At 39.7% G+C, this 23,370-nt stretch overlaps 1 protein-coding gene across 2 annotated transcripts in view; it reads right to left on the bottom strand.

Annotated features, from left to right (window-relative positions):
- Positions 1 to 23,370, bottom strand: part of CTPS2 (CTP synthase 2) — a 132,646-nt gene that overhangs the window by 83,777 nt on the left and 25,499 nt on the right. The window contains exons 6-10 of one of the 2 annotated variants that reach the window (XM_054007047.1): positions 22,796 to 22,912; positions 21,781 to 21,864; positions 15,940 to 16,020; positions 11,145 to 11,296; positions 8,119 to 8,251 (exon numbers count right to left, since the gene is read on the bottom strand). In XM_054007047.1, coding sequence (XP_053863022.1) covers positions 8,119 to 8,251; positions 11,145 to 11,296; positions 15,940 to 16,020; positions 21,781 to 21,864; positions 22,796 to 22,912 — 567 coding nt within the window. Of the gene's footprint in view, positions 1 to 8,118; positions 8,252 to 11,144; positions 11,297 to 15,939; positions 16,021 to 21,780; positions 21,865 to 22,795; positions 22,913 to 23,370 lie in introns of those variants that run through there. The other variant, XM_054007041.1, reaches the window with a different exon arrangement.

Genomic DNA, 23,370 nt, shown 5'->3' with positions numbered 1-23,370 from the left:
TATCTGGCATGATGATGATAATACTTAAATAATGATAAATGATTCTTGCATTGTTGCAGCAAAACTCTAGAACCAAAGTAGAGCAAGCTGTTCAGTCGGCTTCAGAGATGGAATTTCTTACCTCTATGGTGTCTATCAGAATGTTATCTCTCACTAAGGCTGCTTGCTCAGCCTCTCCTGAATTAATTTGAAGAGCGGAGTAGCAGGGAGGTGTCTTAAGGCAACTGCTGTCAGATATGACCAAGTCATTGGAGCCTCCACTATCGGGGTAGTGCTCCACTCAATAAAATGAGAAAATAAAGGCAGAGCATATCAATTAATGTACCTCAATCCTAATGCCATCTACCATTCCTTGTCAATTTACCGCTCTTCCCAGATGAAGGGTCTTTATGGTGCAATTGCTCTGATGCCCCCGACTGTATAATTCACAGGGGTTCCAAAGCAGCAGCAAGACTAAGGCCTGGTCTACACTAGGGGGGGATCGATCTAAGATACGCAACTTCAGCTACTTGAATAGCGGAGCTAAAGTCGACGTATCTTAGATCAAATTAAAATTACTTACTTTGCGTCCTCGGGGCGTGCCCCGCGGCTCCCCCGTCGACTTTGCTTCTGCCTCTCGTCGAGCTGGAGATCAGCAGTCGACGGGAGAGCGATTGGGGATTGATTTATCGCGTCTACACTACACGCGATAAAGTGATCCCCAATAGATCGATCGCTAGTGTAGACGTAGTGTAGACGTACCCAAGGAACGGCACTGATGGGCAAATAACAAACAGATGTAGATCTCAGACAAATTACAGTGCCCTACTTATAATTTTGACCGAGAGTAGTTACTGGTTTCTTGTACTAAAACAGCTGGTTTGATTATGCTGGGTATCCTTGGAAAACACTGTGTGGGAGCTAGAGCAATTAAAGTCCGGAGTTCAGGGTTTTGTTCTTGGTTCTAATTGGTGGTAGATGGCCTGTATTTTGCCTGGCTGGGCACAATTTAAAAAAAAAGGGTTTTCTTATTCCTGATAGATCTGCTGATCAGCTTCTCTTTGAAGAGACTACATCATAATCCCTACTTTTATTGTACCGAAAAAGGTGCCAGAAATTGGAATGTGTCAGCATAGCCTATTGGACACAGCACTGGAGTGGGGATCAGAAAACATAGGTTCTATTCCTGGCTCTACTATTAGTCTGCTGGGTGACTTAGGGTGATTTCACCTCTCTGTGCCTCGGTTTCCCTGTCTGTAAAATGGGGGTGATGATACTGACCTTCTTTGTCAAGCACTCTGAGATCTACTGATGAAAAGAACTGGGCATTGTTATTATCAGTATTTAAGAGTGGTGTCCTGCCTGTTGTGAGGAGAAAGGTGAACAATGTTCTGGGAAGGCGGGGATGTGCCTTATAGTGATAGACTTAAGGAGCTCAATTTATTTACCTTAACAAGGAGAAGATTAAGAACATTAGAATTGCCATACTGAGTCAGACCAAAGGTCCACTTAGCCCAGTATCCTGTCTTCTGACAATGACCAATGCCAGGTGCCCCAGAGGGAATGGACCAGATAATTATCAAGTGATCCGTCCCCTGTCGCCCATTCCCAGCTCTGGCAATTACAGAGGTTAGGGACACCATCACTGCCCATCCTGGTTAATAGCCATTGATGGACCTATCCTCCATGAATTTATCCAGTTGTTTTTTGAACCCTGTTATACTTTTAGCTTTCACAACATCCTCTGACAAAGAGTTCCACAGGTTGACTATGTGTTGTGTGAAGAAATACTTCCTTTTTAAACCTGCTGCCGATTAATTTCTTGTGGTGACCCCTAGTGCTTGTGTTATGAGAAGCAGTAAATAACATTTCCTTATTTACTTTCTCCACACCAGTCATGATTTTACAGACCTCTATCATATCCACCCTTAGTGGCCTCTTTTCCAAGCTGAAAAGTCCCAGTTTTATTAATCTCTCCTCATATAAAAGCTGTTCCATACCCCTAATCATTTTTGTTGCCCTTTTCTGTAGGTTTTCCAATTCCAATATATCTTTTTTGAGATGGAATGACTACATCTGCACACAGTATTCAAGATGTGGGTGTACCATGGATTTATACACAGGCAATATGATATTTTCTGTCTTATCTATCTCTTTCCTAATGATTCCCAACATTCTGTTCACTTTTTTGACTGCCACTGCATATTGAGTGGATGTTTTCAGAGAACTATCCACAATGACTCCAAGATCGCTTTCTTGAGTGGTAACCGCTAATTTAGACCCCATCATTTTATATGTATAGTTGAGATTATGTTTTCCAATGTGCATTACTTTGCGTTTATCAACATTGAATTTCATCTGCCATTTTGTTGTCCAATCACCCAGTTTTGTGAGATCCCTTTATAAAACTCTTTGCAGTCTGCCTGGGACTTAACCATCTTGAGTAGTTTTGTATCATCTGCAAATTTTGCCACCTCACTACTTACCCCTTTTTCCAGATCATTTATGAATATGTTGAATAGGACTGGTCCCAGTACAGAACCCCGGGGGACACCACTATTTACCTCTCTCCATTCTGAAAACTGACCATTTATTCCTACCCTATGTTTCCTATCTTTTAACCAGTTACAGATCCATGGGAGGACCTTCCCTCTTAGCCCATGACAGATTACTTTGCTTAAGAGCCTTTGGTGAGGGACCTTGTCAAAGGCTTTCTGAAAATCTAAGTACACTATATCCACTGGATCCCCTTTGTCCACAGGCTTGCTGACCCCCTCAAAGAATTCTAGTAGGTTGGTGAGGAATGATTTCCCTTTACAAAAACCATGTTGACTCTTCCCCAACAAATCATATTCATCTATGTGTCTGATAACTCTGTTCTTTACTATAGTTTCAACCAGTTTACCTGGTACTGAAGTTAGGTTTACCGGCATGTAATTGCCGGGATCACCTCTGGGTGACTTGATAACAGTTTAAGTAACTACATGAAGAACAGAAATTTGACAGAGGGCTTGTCAACTAGCAGACAAGATTAGAATAAGATCCAATGGCTGGAATCTGAAGCTAGACAAATTCAGACAGGAAATAAGGTGCACATTTTTAATAGGAGGGTAATTAACCATTGAAATCATTTGCCAAGGGTTAGGATGGATTCTCCACCACAGGCAATTTTAAAATCAAGATTGGATGTTTTTCTAAGAGATGCTCTCGTTTAAACAGGAACTAATTCAGGGAAGTCCTAGGGCCTGTTTTATACAGGAGGTCAAACTAGATGATCACAGTGGTCCCTTAGAATCTATGGAACCTGGTGAGAGGGGGAATTCTTCCTGAAAAGAGTGGAGGGATCTACCTGAAATGGGGAACTCAATGCGGAATGCAGACTTATTTTAAGAGGTGGAGGTTGTTATATAGTGACATCTACTATTGTTATTTACTATTGGAAAGATGCTTTAATATCATGGTGATGATGTCACATCAGAAGATAGATGGATGAGATTAGATAAAATCTTTTAGCACCACTATTATCATCCTGCTTTAAGCACCACTATTATATTATCATCCTGCTTTACTCCAACTGTTTAGCTCTGCTGTTCAATTTGCTCCTGACAGACATGTCACTTATCAGGCTTTCAACAAAGTGCAAATTTCCAAGAAAATCAATTTGTGGTCATTTAAATAGGAAGTGCAAAAAATGTTTACCTGTTTGGGATGCTATTTCGTAATTCTGCAGCTCAAAAACAGCTGTGTTCTCAAATGAGCATTGGCATGTGGTTCATTACAAAGATTAGGCCCCTATAGATATACTTTTTTTTTTTTTAATTAGAGGGGTGAATTTAATATCTGTAAACTGGGTACTGCTGATGCACAAGCCGTTTTTCTTCCAAAATTTGGTTTGTTGAAGAAAAAATTCACCAAAGTTTAAAAAAAAAAGGATTTTACATCTGCAATAGTCAATATACAGATATTAAATTCTAAGAACAAATTGTCTAGGGACAATAACAATATAGGCAAGTTCTAGCTATCCAGCTATGTATTTCTATTTAACCTATAACTATAGTAGATGAGCACCTCTCTCAGCCACAATAATGGTAATGAAATGTTGCTGTCCTTACTGTATGAGTAAAGGACAGCAGAACTGTGCTTAGCCTGCCCTGATTGAGGGGTCACCCTAAACTGAACCTCACTCACTAAGTAGGGGATAGGGGTGCCAAATCCCAATGAAGAAGAGAAAGGATGTGGACTCTATCTAAAGAGTTCTAGAAACCATTTGACCTTCCCTACTCCAGTGTTTAAGGACAGAACTAATTAGACTCAGTTGAGAGTCATTCCCTCACTCTCACAGACCTTGGGAGACAGGCCAGTCCTCACTTAGACAGCCCCCCAACCTGAAGCAAATACTCACCAGCAACTACACACCACACAACAAAAACACTAACCCAGGAACCAATCCCTTCAACAAACCCTGTTGACAAATCTGTCCACATATCTATTCAAGGTACAACCACATCAGCCACACCATCAGGGGCTCGTTCACCTGCACATCTACCAATGTGATATATGCCATCATGTGCCAGCAATGCCCCTCTGCCATGTACATTGGCCAAACCGAACAGTCTCTACACAAAATTTCCCCTGGACACTCAATAACAGAATTAAAAGTGGCAATTCTTCAACAAAAAAACTTCAAAAACAGACTTCAATGAGAAACTGCAGAACTGGAATTAATTTGCAAACTGGACACCATCAAATTAGGCCTGAATAAAGACTGGGAGTGGATGGGTCACTACCAAAAGTAATTTTCCCTCTGTTGATACTCACCCCTTCTTGTCAACTGTTGGGAATGGGCGACGTCCACCTTGATTGCATTGGCCTCGTTAGCACTACAAAAGTAATTTTCCCTCTGTTGATATTCACCCCTTCTTGTCAACTGTTGAGAATAGGCCACTTCCTCCTTAATTGAACTGGCCTCGTTAGCACTGACCCTCCACTTGGTAAAGCAACTCCTATCTTTTCATGTGCTGTAACATATATATATATATATATATATATATACACACACACACACACACACATATACTGCTTACTGTATTTTTCACTCCATGCATCTGATGAAGTGGGTTTTAGCCCATGAAAGCTTATGCCCAAATAAATTTGTTAGTCTCTAAGGTGCCACAAGGACTCCTTGTTGTTTCTGCTGATACAGACTAACATGGCTACCCCTCCGAAACCTGTTTTGGTTCAGTGATTACCACAGCAGACTCACTGTTAAGCAGATCTAGGGGCTAGGTCTTAGACCTGGTATAGGGACAGTGCAGAGGCTAAAGAGCTGGGTTAAGAGGTGGAACCTCATAACATGGGACGGCAGAAGTAGGAATGACTGTCCAATAGTGGCAACACATGACCAATGGCAGCAAGAGAAAAGCAGCAGAGGCAGCGGCAAACAGCCAGCTGCAGAGGCGCACAGTGACCGCAGAGACATTGCTTGATGGCCCACCCCCTTTCTGGAGTCAGAGGTGAACCCCTCTGAACTCTGGGTCTTCGCTGACCAAGGACAGCCAACTGTGAGTGGGATGCAGTGGAGGAAGAGGGGAGTGATCTGTTAAAGGGACATTCGTTTGTCAGACTTTCCCACTGCAAGGTGGGAAACTGAAGCAGAATGTGCTGTGGGGTCAGGGTCCATTATGGTCACATGCTTTTGAATGTGGTTGTGAAGTTTTCCCAAACTAATGCTTGGTTCCCTTTCCCTTTTAATAAAAGTCTCTTTTGTTATACGCAGACGAAGACTATGTCTACACTAGCACTTACGGCGGTATAACTTCTGTCGCTCAAGGGTGTGTAAAAGGCCTCTGATTTTTCACTTTATATTTACCAAGCTATAAAAGACGGTCATTAATAAATGAATAAGTATTCAATACATTTCAGCTAAAACATTATTTCAGTGTTATAATTTCAATGTGAAGCAATTAATTTATAGTAATTGCTGAGCAAACTCAAAACTCTTGCTTTCACCATTATACATCTGAAGCTAGACTATGGCTCCATTCAGGACAGTACTTATGCATGTGCTTAACTTTAAGAAGAACATTTGGCCTGCTCCAGGGGCCAGTGAGGTGTGATGGAAACATGCCTGTGCCTCATCCTCTCTCCACCTCCTCTGGAAGAGCTTACGCTCCTGACAGCACTAGAGAGGGCACAGGGACTGTGATTCAAGAGGGAGAGAAATACTCTTTGCACCCTCCCAGACACACAAAAATCAGGTGCAATCTAGCCCAGGATAAATTCTGACCAATTTATCTAAAGTCACTTAGAGACCATGTACTACAGCACTGTGTCATTTCTGATACTATATTTTTGCAAACTCAGATTCATAGTGTTTTGCTAAATCACAAGCTGTTAAAATTTTATTTGTATTCATAAACTAATATTAACATACTCCTCCACACCACCTTCCCAAGCCAGACGTTGCTATCTCTAGAGGTGAAACTTGGCAACAGAAGCAGAAAGTTTCACTATAAAAATAGTTGGTATTACACTTTGAAGATTACTGCAAGTTCCCAGTTTAAAAAGTAAGAACAAGTTAGTTTCTGAAATGTTCCTTAAATTGACCACTTCCTTTAAAGTATGTAAAAAAAAATAAAAGGGCCAAATTCTGATAAATTTACACTGACTAGCACCTTGCTCCATGTATAAGCCTATTGATATAAATGGGATTACTCATGGAGAAAGGTATTACTCAATGTGAGTAAGGGTATCAGAATCTTGCCCTAAATGTTAAACAGAAATTCAAGTTCTATTTATCATAGCATTATAGAAATATAGAGCTGGGAGGGACTTCGAGAGGTCATCTAGTCCAACCACCCACACTGGGATTTAAAGTCCTGACAAATTTGACACTGGTCTCTCACATGAGATTCTCCCAAACACTTCAGACAACTGAAGTGCAGGTCACTCATGGGCATAGGCTTGCCACAGGAGGCACAAGGTTGAAGCACCGGGACCCAGGCACGCCCATGCCCCGTGGGTGAAGATAAGGAGATGGGGTTCTATCTACCTTTCACTATTTACAATATATACACTATAACTATACTTAAGACTAACAAACTATAAAACAGAGTAAGAACCATAGAGAAGAACGCCTTTCCAAAGCAAGAGATGTTCCAGCAACCATCATGCATGGTAAGAAGGAACTGAGAGGCTCTGGGGCCGCCGGCACCCCTTATAAATGCATGGCTCCAGAGGACGCTAGAGCCAGCCCAATGGATACCACTGAGGGAAATAACTTCAGGAACAGTGCATGTGGTGAGCACACACCTAACATGGAATGGACATGAGCAAACACTCAAAGAACAACCGATCCTCTTCCTCTTTATAACAACTCTGAACATATTTGAAGCCTGTTATCCGGTCCCACCTCAGTCGTCTTTTCTCAAAACTAAAGTGTGATGCCCAGAAATGGAAGTATTACTCCAGCTGAGGCCTCACCAGTACAGCAGGACAATTACCTCCCGTGTCTGACATATGAAATTCCTGTCAGTATTAGCCTTTTTTGCAGCTACATCACATTGTTGGCTCATATTCAATTTGTGATCCACTGTAACCCCCAGATCCTTTTCAGCAGTAGTTATCCCCATTTTTCACTTTGTGCATTTCATTTTTCCTTTCTAAAATGTAGTACTTTGCATTTGTCTTTATTGAATTTCATCTTGTTGGCTTCAGGCTAATTCTCCAATCTGCCAACGTCATTTTGAATTTTTTTCAAAGAGTATAATATTTTTCCAATTTTGAGCTCCATACTGCAAACGGTTACTACAAAGGAGAATGCTTGATGCTGCATGTAGTCTTATTAAAATCAACAAGCACCTCCTTTGGTAGTAAGCACTTGCAAATGAATGTTCTTGTTTGTAAAACAAATCCAATTAGGGGCCTTTATTGCAGTGTCCCTTTCAGATACATTTAGTCTAAAATAAAATAAAAATGAAATCTCTCATACTCCTTAAAAAACCATATCCAGTCATTTTGTGTACACCTGTATATATAAGTCCCAATTAAGGTACACTTTAATATTACATTTGCCTAAGCGATGGAAGCTAACCATTACATGTTAAAACATTCCTGAAACTGAGAGAGATTGATCCTCACCATTAAATTCAGTTTGTGATTAATTGCCAAAGCTGAATGTTCCAAGGCCTTGAAAACAGATGCGTAGCAGTCACTTAGTTTCGTATACTTGCCAACCAGAGCTATGGAGCACATCTTCTGCAACCTTTCATATCTGACAAAAGCAAGGTTTCTAATTATTATGCTCATATTATGCATTCTAACTAAGGCTGTTGATTAATCGCAGTTAACTCATGCGATTAACTTAAAAAAAATAATTGTGATTAAAAAAATTAATCAAGATTAATCACAGTTTTTATCACACAGTGAAACAATAGAACAACAATTGAAATTTATTAAATATTTTGAATGTTTTTCTACATTTTCATATCTTACTCCTGAGGGAATTATGCGCCACTGCGCATGTGCAGAATTTATGTCCCCTGCAGATTTCTTTGTTTCCTTGCAGAAAAATAACTATCTGACAGGGAAGCAAAGGGAAGCCACAAAAGCAGTCATGCGACCCTTCCCAGCAGTATGTTTTGAGTGCCCAGGGTAGCCGGCAGAGAGGTAAATCACTGTGGGGTAGGAGTGGGACTGGGGAAGACGTGGCAGGTGGCTCCTACCCTGCACTGGGCTCAGCTACTAGTCCTGGCTGCGCTGGGGAGGACGGGACTTCCTCTTCCCCTGCATAGCAACCGGGGCTGGGTCAGACCCACTCCCAGATTTCTCCCCCACCTATAGGAAGCTCTGCAAAGTCCCACCCCACCCCCCACTCCCAGCACTTCCTGCACCCATCGTTCCTCAGCTGCAGGGGGAGGGATTGTTGTGCAGGGAGCTGCTCCCCCATCCGTACAACCCCCATGCATCCAGACCCCCTCATACCTGAAGCTCCTGCCGAGCCTCATCCCCTCTGCACCCAGAAGCCCCCCGACGAACCCCACTCCCCCTGTACCTGGACCACCCCAATGAGCAACCTGCATCCAGATCCCCACCTACCAAGCCCCGCCCAGACCCCCCTGCTGAGCTCTATCCCCACCCACACTCAGACCCCCCCGCTGAGCCCCAACCACCTTCACCGGGATCCCGCTGCAGAGCCCCATTACCCATTGCACCCAGAACCCTCCAACAAGTCCCTGTGCATCCAGATCCCCCCTCGCGCCCGGATCCCCCACTGAGCAACCTGCACTCAGATTGCCCCACACAGAACCTCTCAACTCACACCTGGATCCCCCCCACACTAAGCCTCTCCACGCTTGGATCCTGTCTTGTTGAGCCTGCCTTCCCACACCTGGTGCACCTGGCACGGAGGGGCAGGGCTCTGAGGCATCTCTGGGGCAGGCCCGGTCCTTGCGCTGTGTCAGGGTTGGGTGCAGGCTCACCACTGAGTCTGAGTTCCGGGACGGGGGAGCTGCACAGTGATCTCCCACCTCTGTGCAGCCAGTGACCTGTGCTCCCCAGTGCCATGCTGGCGCCTCCACATTTATTTGATTAATAAAATTTGCAGAATTTTGCAGAATTTTAAAATATTGGGCACAGAATTTTAAATTTTTTGGTGCAGAATGCCATCAGGAGTAATATATATTGTATTCTGTATTGTAATTGAAATCAAAGTGTATATTATTTTTTATTACAAATATCTGAACTGTAAAAATGATCAAAGAAATAGTATTTTTCAATTCACCTAATAAAGTAGTGCAATCTCTTTGTCGTGAAAGCGCAACTTACAAATGTAGATTTTTTTTGTTACATAACTGAACTCAAAAACAAAACAATGTAAAACTTTAGAACCTACAAGTCCACTCAGTCCTACATCTTGTTCAGCCAATCACTAAGACAAACAAGTTTGTTTACATTTACAGGAGATAATGCTGCCCTCTTCTTATTTACAATGTTACCTGAAAGTGAAAACAGGCATTTGCACGGCACTTTTGTAGCCAGCATTGCAAGGTATTTACGTGCCAGATATGCTAAACATTCGTATGCCCCTTCATGCTTCCGCCACCATTCCAAAGGACACACAAAGAAGGTACCAATATAGCTACAGCACTCGACTCAAGGTTTAAGAATCTGAAGTGCCTTCCAAAATCTGAGAGGGATGAGGTGTGGAGCATGCTGTCAGAAGTCTTAGAAAAGCAACACCCTGTTGCGGAAACTACAGAACCTGAACCACCAAAAAAGAAAATCAACCTTCTGCTGGTGGCATCTGACTCAGATGATGAAAAGGAACATGCGTCGGTCCTCATTGCTTTGTATTGTTATCGAGCAGAACCCATCATCAGCATGGATGCATGTCCCCTGAATGGTGGTTGAAGCATGAACGGATATATGAATCTTTAGCGCATCTGGCATATAAATATCTTGCAAAGCCGGCTACAGCAGTGCCATAAGAACGCCCGTTCTCACTTTCAGGTGACATTGTAAATAAGAAGCAGGCAGCATTATCTCCTGCAAATGTAAACAAACTTGTTTATCTGAGCGATTGGCTGAACAAGAAGTAGGACTGATTGTACTTGCAGGACATGCAAAGTTTTACATGGTTTTATTTTTGAATGCAGGTTTTTTTACATGATTCTACGTTTGTAACTTTCATGATAAAGAGATTGCACTACAGTACTTGTATTAGGTGAACTGAAAAATACTATTTCTTTTGTTTTTTTACAATGCAAATACTTGTAATCAAATATAAAGTGAGCACTGTATACTTTGTATTCTGTGTTGTAATTGAAATCAATATATTTGAAAATGTAGAAAGCATCCAAAATATTTAAATAAATGGTATTCTATTATTAACAGTGCAATTAATTGTGATTAATTTTTTAATTGCTTGACAGCTCTAATTCTAACAAATGTTTCTTTTCTAAAAATAAGATCATAAAATACCCCATTTTAAAAAAACATACACATTTTTAAACACAGAAGGCCAGAGCCTCCGCAGGCATAAGTCAGCGTCGTTACACCGACTACAGTGGAACTATAACACTTTATGCCAACTGAGGACCTGACCCAGAGTCTTATATTCATAATGATTTAAAAACTTTGAGAAAACATAATAGGAGTTACAATACCTGTCTGCCATTTTCTTCCATTTGAAAAGAAGATCACTTGGTTGGTCATCAATAGGTAGGTTTAATCTCTGTTTAAAATATGTAATAATGCCTTGTTCTTCCAACAGGATTGGCACTCGGTAAGTGGAAGAAACATCATGGATAAATATCACCTAGTAAATAAATTGTGATTATGTACAAAAATTGGCCTTCTAAATACACCTGTACCCCGATATAATGCTGTCCTTGGAAGCCAAAAAAATCTTACCGCGTTATAGGTGAAACCGCGTTATATCGAACTTGCTTTGAACCGCCGGAGTGCGCAGCCCCGCCCCCAAAGCGCTGCTTTACCGCGTTATATCAGAATTCGTGTTATATCGGGTCACGTTATATCGGGGTAGAGGTGTACTTGCATACGAAATATAAAAGCTAAGGAGATTCATACCTACAGAACAAATGTAATTCAATACATATACTTTGCCCATATACTAAAATTAGATAAAACAACATAATCAATGTTTAATGTCCCTCTCAATCACTTATCTGTAAAGAAAAGCTATTTAAAGTATAAAGATGAGGATTCCCTCAACGTTTCCCTTCTTTAGCCCACCAGAGTAGTGGACAAGCTATATATCATTATTATTTATTATTTGTATTACCATAACATCTAGGAGGCCTAGGCATGAACCAGGACTGTGCTAGGCACTGAAGAAAATGCTTCACTGTGACACTGGCCTCAGTCCTATGAACATACATGTGAGTAGCGCCATTGAGGTCAATGTTGCTACTCACGTGTATTGCAGAATCTGGATGCATATTGTACGTTCCGGATGTAAACATATCTAGTGTGTTTTAAAATATTAATACTAAGATTTGTTTATATGTGAGGCCCCACAAAAAGTCACAGAGATAAGTTGGTTTTCCTTTTTAACAAACAAACATTGCAGTATATTTTATTGCCTGAAGAAAGAACACGAATGGAGCCTGCTTCCTATTTGCAAAGAAAAGCTCTCTACTGGGGGCCTAAAGAGTTAATGGTTAACCTTCCAATAATGGAGGGTTTTCTTAACCACACTATATTATGCAATCAAATGGAAGACGTTCCAATTCAAAAATATATTTATAAATGTACCCTCAATATAAAGTGTGAACCAACTGTCACTAATTAAGCTCACTACATTTAGCCTGCAGGAAATTGTGGAATCTGAAGTCCTGAGTATGAATCTATATGTCCTTTCTTGATGTCATGTATGGAGATCTACTTGATAAGGAATGGCTACTTACCCCACAGTAACTGTGGTTCTTCAAGTCAGTGTAGATCTCACTGTAGGTGGGCATGTGTCTCATGCATAGGATAGCGGAGTTTTTTGACTAGCTGTGTCCATTAGGGCTGTGCCTGCACTCTGTGCTTTCTTGTGCACCCATACAGCGACCCAAAGGTTGGGGCAACTGCAACCCTCCCTCAGTTCCCTCACAATTCAAAGCTCGTATTAGCCAGGGACTCCAAAAAGAAGGGATGGAGGGCAGGTCGTGGCATCCACATTGAAGGCATCTCAAAAAGAACCACTGTTACTGTTAGGTAAATAATCATTCTATGTGTCAGCATGGATCCCGCTGTAGAGGACTGGCAAGCAGTAACCTCTCTGGATGGTAGGAGTGAGAAGTTTCAGCTGCATCAGTCAAACATCAGGGGGTAGCCGTGTTAGTCTGTATCTACAAAAACAACAAGGAGTCTGGTGGCACCTTAAAGACTAACAGATTTATTTGGGCATAAGCTTTCGTGGGTAAAAACCTCACTTCTTCAGATGCATAGAGTGACTCTATGCATCTGAAGAAGTGAGGTTTTTACCCACGAAAGCTTATGCCCAAATAAATCTGTTAGTCTTTAAGGTGCCACCAGACTCCTTGTTGTATCAGTCAAACAGTAATTGAAGCACTCCTCTCCCAAAGTTGGGATCTGGCAGCCATGTCAAGGATATAATATTTAAACAAAAGTCAGTGGGTTGCTTCAGGCTGCAGCCTGACAGATCTGAGAGACTGAAACAGGCGCTGGACACTTGCTGCCTTTGCCCAAGTGGAGTGCGTCTTGAAGTTGGGAGGGAGAGACTCATCAACCATCTGATAGCAGGCGGAAATGAACTTTGTGATCCACTTAGAGCAGTGGCTCCCAAACTTTAATAACCTGTGAACCCCTTTCACTAAAATGTCAAGTCTCACGAAACCCCTCCTAAAAATGAATATTTCCAGGAATTTTCTCCTTTACCTGAGTATAAATTATAAAAGTAGTGATCTTGGAAATATATTTTTTTTATGACATGCGTATTACATACTATTATTAATTATTATTTATCATGACAGTATTTTTATTACATTATGAAAATGGCAACATTCTTCCAAGATCTCACTTTCATAGCTTGTATCGCTCTGAATAAGCCTGTTATAAGACAAGGCTCCTATGTTTCATCAAGGAGTGTCAGATGTGAAACAGAATGAAGGTATTTAAGAAGCCAACTCAAAGTGTTCCTCCTACACAAGCATTCAGGTCTTGAGCAGTCCAGGCAAACAATGTATGTTAAAACAAAGCTTAAACTTCTTCTTCATAATAATTTTAAAAACAATACTAGCTGCCTATTTAATTTTAAAAACAGCAAAAAATATCCACCTCCCTTTCCGTTTCTTATAAGGAGTCTTGAAGTTTAAATCTCCTCAGTGTGATAGAGATGCTTGCTTTGATCTGCTTAGCTCTTGGAAGTCCAGGGGCTCAGGGCTTCTGGTCCCATTCTCCCTAGGGACAGCTCTGTCCGCCATTAGGGAATTTTTTCCCAAGAACCCCCTATAACATTTCACGAACCCCAGTTTGGGAACCACTGACTTAGAGAGTCTCTGTGACAAGATGGCTTGGCCTTTTGATGGGCCAGAAATGTCCAGAGGTTTGGATTCAGCCTGAAAGGCTTGATCCTGTTAAGGTCACTGAGCAAACCTCTGGATACATCTTAGTATACAGCTTCTTTTCTCCCAGAGTTGAATGCGGCTTTGAGAAAAAGACTGGTAGGGTGACTGACTGGTTCAGGTGAAATTCTAAGACTCCTTTAGGGATGAAATTGGGGTATGATTTCAACACCACTTTATCGCTATGGCAGGATGTGAAAGGCAGTCCAGCTATGAGGGCTTAGAACTCACTGACCCTCTGCATTAAGGGATGGCCACCAGAGACACCATCTTGATGGTAGGTGGTGTAATGAGCAATCCAACAGTGTTTTAAAAGGATGCTCCATGAGTTTTTAGGCGGATAATGCTGAGGTCCCACATAGTCGTTGGTGTCTAATCAGAGTTTAAGTATCAAGAAGGCCCTGGAGGAATTTCAATACCGTCAGATGAGAGAAGTTAGAGTATGACTGTAACAGATTATGGCACACCAATATTGCTGCAAGGTAAAACCTGAGAGTGTAAAATGCTTGTGCGGCATGCTTCAGGAGCAACATATAGTTGAGGAACTTCAGTGCCAGGTCCTCAATTGGGTCCATATTGTTTTGGGCTTCCCACACAGAAAATCTTTTCCATTTCGGGACATAAGTCTTCATGGTGGAAAGTTTCCAGCTCTGTCTCAGAATTTCTTGAATCACAGGGAGCAGTCTCTGCAAGTAGTGCTCAACCAGCCGACCACCAAGCTATCAGGTGCTATGACTGAGAGTCTGGGTGCAGTATCTGACCTTGGTTCTAAGATGATATGTTTAGGCAGGTTAGGAGCTGGCTCAGAGGTGACTTCGGACATCTACAATAGATCTGACACCAGAACTGTCTCATCCAGTAAGAGGCTATCGGGATGATCGCAGCCTTGTCACATCTAATCTTGAATATTCCCCTGGGAATCAGAGGAATCGGCAGAAAGGCATATAGAGGTCCTCAAGGCCATCGAAGAATCAAGGCGTCTAGTAATGGGCCTCGGCTGACTCCCTCCCTTCTGGAGCAGAAGTCTGGGCCATGAGTGGTAAGCAGGAACTGAGGGAGGGTTGTGGCCACTCTGGCCCTTATACTCTCATGAGGCAGCACTGGGCGCATGCATGGCTCCGACCAACACGGCTATTCAAACAAACTCCAGTCTCATATGCATCAAGAGCATGCGCACCTACAATGTGAGCCACACTGACACACTCAGAAAAGAATTGTGGTGTCTACATGAGCCATATATGAATCTATTATGCTTGTTAACATGTAAAAGCTTTAATATTGGATAGTATTTGCATGTTCATTTTGGTGTATTGAAGAGCCATTGACAATTTAGTCACTGTTAATGGTGCTGTTATAAAAAGTTTACAGAGGATTAATAACTGATGTAAATTTTATATGTGCATTAGAGACATAAAGAGGATGCTATACATGGTTATAGATGCATCGGTAAAACCTGTTATAGATTATTATAAACCATGGTTTCAAGCAACTTTCTGAAGTATTGTTCTAACAATTTATAACAACTGATTAAACATGTATTCAAAAATCTATTAATTCTTAACCCTTTATAAACAATCTATAATTGGATCCTTTGTAGTAAGTGTGACCAAATTATTAAAGGCTATTTGACATATCAAAATTTACATGTAAACAATATCCAGTAACTTTGAGTAGTTTATATTTTATATATTGACTATTTTATATTTCATCATATAATTTCTTGCAATTTAAAAATCAGTGTATTATTGAAACAAGTATTTCTTGGAGATTAAAAACAGAAATACATTCAGATATTTAAGCTGTATAAAACTAGAAAAATCAGAATTGTATACTTTGAGAAAAAGAGAGATGAAGTCAAACTACAAACCTGTTCAGGTTCCACATGGCAAAACATGGAAATCTTTTCCTTCACAGCCATTTCTATAGGCTTTGTACTTCTGCAGACTATCTGTCAAAATACATCATATATAAAACATAAATAAGAAGTGTGGAAAAATAAGATAGGAAAAAACTAAGTAAATGGAAGCTCCTCAACATTAATCATGGAAAAGATTGACCTCTCAAGAAACAACAGCCTGGACAAATAATTTTTTCCTGGGAGTTCTACAATATATCATAAGTCACATACCTGTGACGTTGCACTCTTTATATTTTATGAAAATATGCTAATGAGTTTAAATATAACGTAACTGGAATATGCTTCATGCAAAAGGTCTCTTGTAAGGTATCATTACAAAGCTTATAATCTACTGAGTGTGATCATCCTATTTGTATAAATGTATCATTCTTGTATCTGAAAATAGAAATATGAAATATAACTCTGAGGGCCTATTGTAATTATGCAAAGTGTGGGCCATTAATGGTGGTTTGGAATCTTGATGACTCCCATTAACCAGGACAATTGTCTGTAGATGGCTCTGTTTTACTTGCAAGTCTTCCTGTATCCCTGTGTGCTGGCAAGTGGGTAATGAAGGCTTATAGTGACATGTGATCATGTCACCTGAACTGAAATCCATCTTTAACCTGGTGCTTTTCCATTGAGAAGGAGGGGATGGGAACCCAGAGAGGGACAAAGGATTCCCACCTTATGCAAAAGATATATAAATGGGTGGAACAGAACAAAAGGGGCATCCATCATGAGGAATCCCCTAGCTACCACCTGAGCTGGAACAAGGGATGTACCAGGGGAAAGGACTGTGCCCAGACTAGGAAGGTGTCCAGTCTGTGAAAGAGACTTATTGAAACATCTCTCAGGGTGAGATTTTATCTGTACTCAGTTGTATGACTGTATTAGGCTTAGATTTGCATGTTTTATTTTATTTCACTTGGTAATTCACTTTGTTCTGTCTATTACTACTTGGAACCACTTAAATCCTACTTTCTGTATTTAATAAAATCATTTTTTACTTCTTAATTAACCCAGAATATGTATTAATACCTGGGGGGGGGGGCAAACAGCTGTGCATATCTATCAATGTTATAGAGGGCAAACAATTTATGAGTTTACCCTGTATAAGCTTTATACAGAGTAAAATGGATTTATTTGGGGTTTGGACCCCACTGGGAGTTGGACAGCTGGGTGTTAAAGACAGGGACACTTCTGTAAGTTGCTTTCAGGTAAGCCTACAGCTGTTAGGGGACATGGTTCAGACCCTGGGTCTGGGTTTGCAGCAGGCTAGCAGGTCTGGCTCAAACCAGGCAGGGCACTGAAGTCCTAAGCTGCCAGGGCAGGAAAGCAGGGGCAGAAGTAGTCTTGGCACATCAATTGGCAGTTCCCAAGGGGGTTTCTGTGATCCAACCCATCATAATACCATTTAACAAGAGATAGCTACATCAGATCTCCACCAACATATCTATACCTTTATTCACCTACTTTCCTGTTTTCTACTTTTTATATTTCCATTGCTTCCTCTGCTTGCAACGCTACCTCTCTCCCCTCCTCCTCAATTCCCCACTTTTTCCTGACCCTACTCTTTATTCTTTCATGCTTTACTCATTTACTCTTCAGGTACCATTTAAGTAACACACCAAAGAGCAAAGAATAAGGAGAGTCAAAAGTGTGATACATTATCACCAAGTTTGTTGTGTTTTTTTCAGTTATCCTTTGTTTATTTACATACTTTCTTTATCTTTCAAGTACCTTAACAGTACATTTTGGTTTGTTTGTAATTCACCTGACTGCTGCCCAGTGGACCTGGAAGCTGATCTGTGTCCCTGGAAGAGAAGATCGATAGACCAAAGAGAGGACTTTCTTTTCTTTTCTAACTTTCCAATTCCCCTTTTCTGATGTATTTATATCTGTGAATCCTTTGTGCTGAAAGCAGGACATTTGGGAATTTGTGGAAATATTTGCAATTTTTACCAACGAGGATTTTTTTTTCCAGGACAGATGCTAAGCAATTAATTTCTCAATTATTATTTATGTTACCATAGCACATAGGAGCCCTAGTCCCCATGATGTCAGCCACTATACAAACACAGAATGCCTTTCCCGCCTGTTTCTGATTTGTTTGTGTGCAAGTGCTGATTATATTTTTAAAAGCTTTTTTGTTCAGTAAACTTGCTCTTATTCCTTGATCACTTTGCTAAGTAAAAGAATACATACCAACTGAATTTTATTTCCCCTACCCTCAAAATAGGTACTCCAGTATGGAAAAATGTAATGCCAGCCATAAAGAAAGAACTAGTGCAAGTTCTATCATTAAAGAAGAATTATGCAAGTAATTTTTAAATTCCCTTTATCTAAATGTGGGTGAATATCCAGTTACACTTAAAAATGGACTACTGTCTTGGAGAAAGGCTTTATCAGCCATGACAATGTGTGTTCAAGACATTACAGAAAAGTCTATAATTCTTAACACACAGCTTCCAAGTGGGTGACACCAGGAGTTAAGGGTTCTCTGCATGCTGCGGTAAAATTATTGCTAATGGAGTCATAAAAGTTAAATGCATCAGCAATAGCAGGAAATAAAAAAACTATAGTAACAACGTCTGGTTTATATTTCCAAAATAATAAAATACAGGTGCACAGTAGGAATTATATAATTCAAGGGGGCAGCATTGGCAACCAGACAAGATATAATTTTTCAAGATGTCATGAGAGAGTCCCTTGGATGTATAGACATTGTGCATACAGACAGACATTTTTCAAAGCTCTTTAGCTTAGAAGAAGACAACTACTCCCTCTGTTTGAGTGGTCAACAGCTGCAGATAGTAGGAAAATTATTGTTCTTAAGCCTAAACTCAGGATATGGGAAAGTGACTACACTAATCTGTTTTCCTTTCATTCCACACTCAAAAATCAATAGTTTTTAAAAGTCTAATTTTCAAAATAAGGCACAGGCAATTACTTTAACTGTCTCCAGAAATCAGGTGCCCATTTTGTGTCTGAAGTTAATTGCATGCCACAGAGTTTGAAATTTAGGCCCTAAATCTTAAAATATTGGGTACGAGTGAAAACTTTGCGTCAAAAACCAGTTAAGGTTACTAAGTCACAACAGTGTGGTTACCTCTCATGTCCTTTACAAAACTGATGATGTTGCAGTTACGATGAAGGGATTTTGATAACTGAATTCTAATGGATGTTAAGACAGCCTACAGTGAAAATATAGGCACTGTTGTTGTTTTTTTAATAGTGAAAACTGAAATAAAGCAAAGAAATGAGTAGCTAAGGTAATAAATCTTACCTATGGATTGTTTGACTTTTTTTATTTATACATTTGACTTATGTATTTTTATTATCTTGATTTCAGTAGCTAAATATTTTCTATGAATAGATATTTTTAAATGGGAAATATTGGTTAATACATTTATGCATTAACAGTACAAAAAACTAGTACAGTGCCTATAATTGCTTTTTTCTTGATAGTAATGTGTATGTAGTTTAATATGAAAATTATGTAATGTTATTAATGTATGATAAAATTAAGTAGGTAGCCTTGCATTACAGGCTTATTGATATGGATCATTAAAGTGTACACAGAGAATTGTTTCCTTTTCAAAACTGCATTATACTGTTTATTTTTCGAGTTTCCTAATGACAGAACAGTATTTATTTTGAGTAAGCATTAGGGTTGCTGGGTGATAATTATATAGTTACTTTTTTATTCTTGATAACACTAATGTGTTTGTTTATTATACGTAGAGGTGAATTCACTGTGACTTAGACTCTTAAGTTTTGGAATTTGCCAAATCTTAGACTCTTAAGATTACTCTTAAGTTTTGGAATTTGCCAGTGTGTGTTTTCTTTGGGGTTGGTTTGTTTTTGTTTTTTTGCATCTTACATTTCTTCCTTTGTTTCAGAAAATAGACAGTATTTTAATTTTTTTTTAACAAACAGTATTCAGTCTTACCACATTTAAACCATTCAGGTGATGTATGAGATATAATTTTAAAATTTGTTATAGTTAGTATGGACAACTGATTCCCCCACACATACAAATATTAACATTTTTATAATGAACCACCAAAACATATTTAGTTTAATGAGTTATAAAAAAGATATTCATTTCTTTTATGAGGCACTCACTGGCTGGATAGGAGGCTTCTAATTTGTAGAAATTAAGGTAATCGGAAAGTGCATTTTTATTTATTGGATTTTAGAAAAGAAAATTGGCAAAGTTTAAGAAGTCTGCCACAAGTACAATGTTGATAGCGGAACACTCCATGGGAGTTCTGTCTGGGAAAGGCACGAAGAGCCAGGCTTTCAAAGTGCTGGCAGATTAATTAATTTTGCAGTGTTCATTAGTGAGATTATTGATTTACCTGTGATAGGAACAAAATCCAATAACTTTGTTCTACCAAATTACACTTAATTGGTATTCGGAATACGAGGATGTATTTTATGGCTGAAGCAGTAGCATTTAACCAAAAGAACATATGGACTAAGAAGTTATATCTCTTGGAAAGGTTCAGGAAAAAGAAAATTTACAAAAGAAAGGCAGAATATAATATTTACTTGTGTACATTGTCATTGTATAACAACATAATTATACCAAACAGCAGAGTTGTAGATCTTACTAGGGGCTTGATACTGCAAGATACTACACACTCCTGTGAAGTGCTAAACAGCTTCAACTCCCAACAGAGTCAGTGGAGGGAGGGAGCTCAGGACATTAAGGGAATGCCCAGCACCTTGCAGAGCTGAGCCCTTAGAACTATATTATGGTTTGCCCAAAGCCCCAAGCAAAGGGCTGCTACTAGAGCAGACCAGGAAGCAGATCCTGGCTCAGATCATTGCAATCTGTCTCCCCTCTGCTCCAAAGACAAAGTACTCCATGACAGGCTTCTACGCAGTGCAGCATATTTTATTTGGAAAACAAGCATATCTTTGCTAGTTAGTGTGCTGGCATCTCCTGCATGGGGAGGGATACAGTGGCTCTTTGTAGCCTGTTTTCCATCCCATGCCTCACCTGTGATACAGGTGGCCAGGCTGAGGAAATAATCCGACACCTTTGCACATTCATTCACACATTTTATAGTTAAATTGTTTGTCTGAACATCCATATTTTAATTGGATACATATTTTCAAATGATGGATTATTTTTCTGAATTCATTAGTAAAACTGATGATACAGCCTCACATTCCTCTCAGAATAGATCCAACCTTAACTCTAGATTTTTAAAGCCATGTATAGAGATTTTGCTATAAGACTCTTTAATGGGAAGAGCATAGCTAGAATCCCATGATATTTAAGGGATAAAAGTATATTGACATTCAGTACACTTTTGTAGTTTAATTTCTTTGGTTTTTAGTACACTGGTATGGTCCAAGTTGCTTCCTTCCCCTCCCTCATAAGGGCTTGTCTACACTTGAAATATTACAGCAGCACAGCTGCACCACTGCAGCTGCACTGCTGTACCACTTCAAAGTAGACACTACCTCTGACAACGGGAAGTATTCTCTCATTGGCATAGGTAATCCACCTCCCCGATAGGTGGTAGCTAGGTTAACAGAAGAATTCTTCCATTGACATAGCACTGTCTATACCATGCGTTAGGTCAGCTTAAATACACCACTCAGAGATGTGGGCTTTTCATACCCCTGCGCGAAGTTAAACCAACTTAATTTTCTAGTGGAGACTTGGCCTAAGACAGATTCCCTTTCAGAGTAGAAAGAACTGGAGCCTTATGCTTTGAATTATTTACATGTACCAATATATCTAGATGACGTATAAACACAGATTTTATCATAACCCTAAGAACTCACCAGATCTGGAGACAAACCTAGGCCTCTCAGCGCTCGAACACTGTTCTGTGTAGGTTTTGTTTTCTGTTCTCCAGTAGCATTAGGCTGGAAACATATATTTTAAAGGCTGAAACAGTAACTCAGTTCTAGTATCAGGACAATTATAGTTAAAAAACAAAGAAATGTCAGTAAAAGTAAGGATATTGACAAGGAGAAAAAAGTATACATCATAGCGAAGCACAATATGTTAGAATGGAGAATAGTAACACTGTATTATTGCATGCATTAGAAACCCCGTGGAATTTCTAGCCAAACAGCACTAATTCAGGCCAACTGTCTCTTTTAGATCAGTATATAGAGAGTATAGGGCTCAGAACTGAGGAGGAGAAATGTCCAAAATTGGACTTTCTGTAGTAGCTCGGAAACGCTACAAAACAGTGCCACGCCTTCAATGACTTTCCACAAGTGGAACTGATTGGAATTTAGTACACAACTCTGTCCTCAAATATACACATTCAACTGCCATTGAAATTAATTGTAAATGGGTTAATATAAATCAGGGCAGAATATGCTCTTTTTTATCTATATAGATAATCCAAAAGAAATTCTGGAAAATATGGTGGTATCGTCAGTACCCCACGTCTACCTTCCAAAAACTTGCCTATGAATATTTACAACTTAAAAAAAATCCTTTTAATCTATTTTTTGGTGTAAAAGTTATGGTTAGATAGAACACAAAATTTTCAGCATTATAAAGCAGATGTAGCCTTACAGATGAGTTAGTATTATTAGTCTTCACTCACATTACCTGGAATACTAAAAGGGAGACTATTAAAGAATACTGGGTAAAAACCTGGCTCCAGTAAAATCAATGGCAAAACTCCCACTGGCTTCAGAGGAGCAAGGATTTTACCCATTGTCTCTTTAAGCTTTAAAACACTGACTCCCTCCACTACAACTCCTGAAAAAATTATATAGAATGCAGTACATGGCAAAACTTAACTGAAAATTAAAATATATTATCTTACTAATTTACCTGTGGTACAAGGCTAACGTGGATATTGCAGAAGTTTTCTCTTTTTGCCTTAAACTGGAACTGTCTGAATGCCTCAACAAATGGCATTCCTTCAATGTCTCCAATAGTTCCACCTAGCTGAAAAAGAAGGCCCAGAATTTACTACTGCTCTGACAATTAAAAATAAATAAATAAATAAATTTCTACTCTGTGTCAGCCTTGAAAATTTCAACTGCTCATCTCAGTTGTGCATGTTGTAAGAGGGAGAATGAATGAAGTATGGTTCTGGTGGCACATCTTGTATCATTACATATGCCACTTCATGTGGAAAACTTTACTCATTTTCAATGCTGATTTTATTCACTTTCAATGCTGAGGGCACAGTTTCCCACAAGAATAAGTCTGTTATCACTGAAAACTATATGCTTTATATACAATTTTCAGTATCTTGGAGACACCTGCATTCTTGAATCAAATAGTAGGGAACAAGTTATCAATACAGTAAACTGCAATTTGGTAAATGAGAATGAAAATGTTTTTAGTTTCCTGTTTTCTAAATTAACAATAACTGAGGTAAATGCGAAAAGGGCATCTAA

The sequence above is a fragment of the Malaclemys terrapin genome, chromosome 1 (assembly GCF_027887155.1).
Source record: "Malaclemys terrapin pileata isolate rMalTer1 chromosome 1, rMalTer1.hap1, whole genome shotgun sequence".
In the NCBI taxonomy this organism is placed as follows: domain Eukaryota; kingdom Metazoa; phylum Chordata; order Testudines; family Emydidae; genus Malaclemys; species Malaclemys terrapin.
This window is presented reverse-complemented; position numbering and strand designations above follow the sequence as displayed.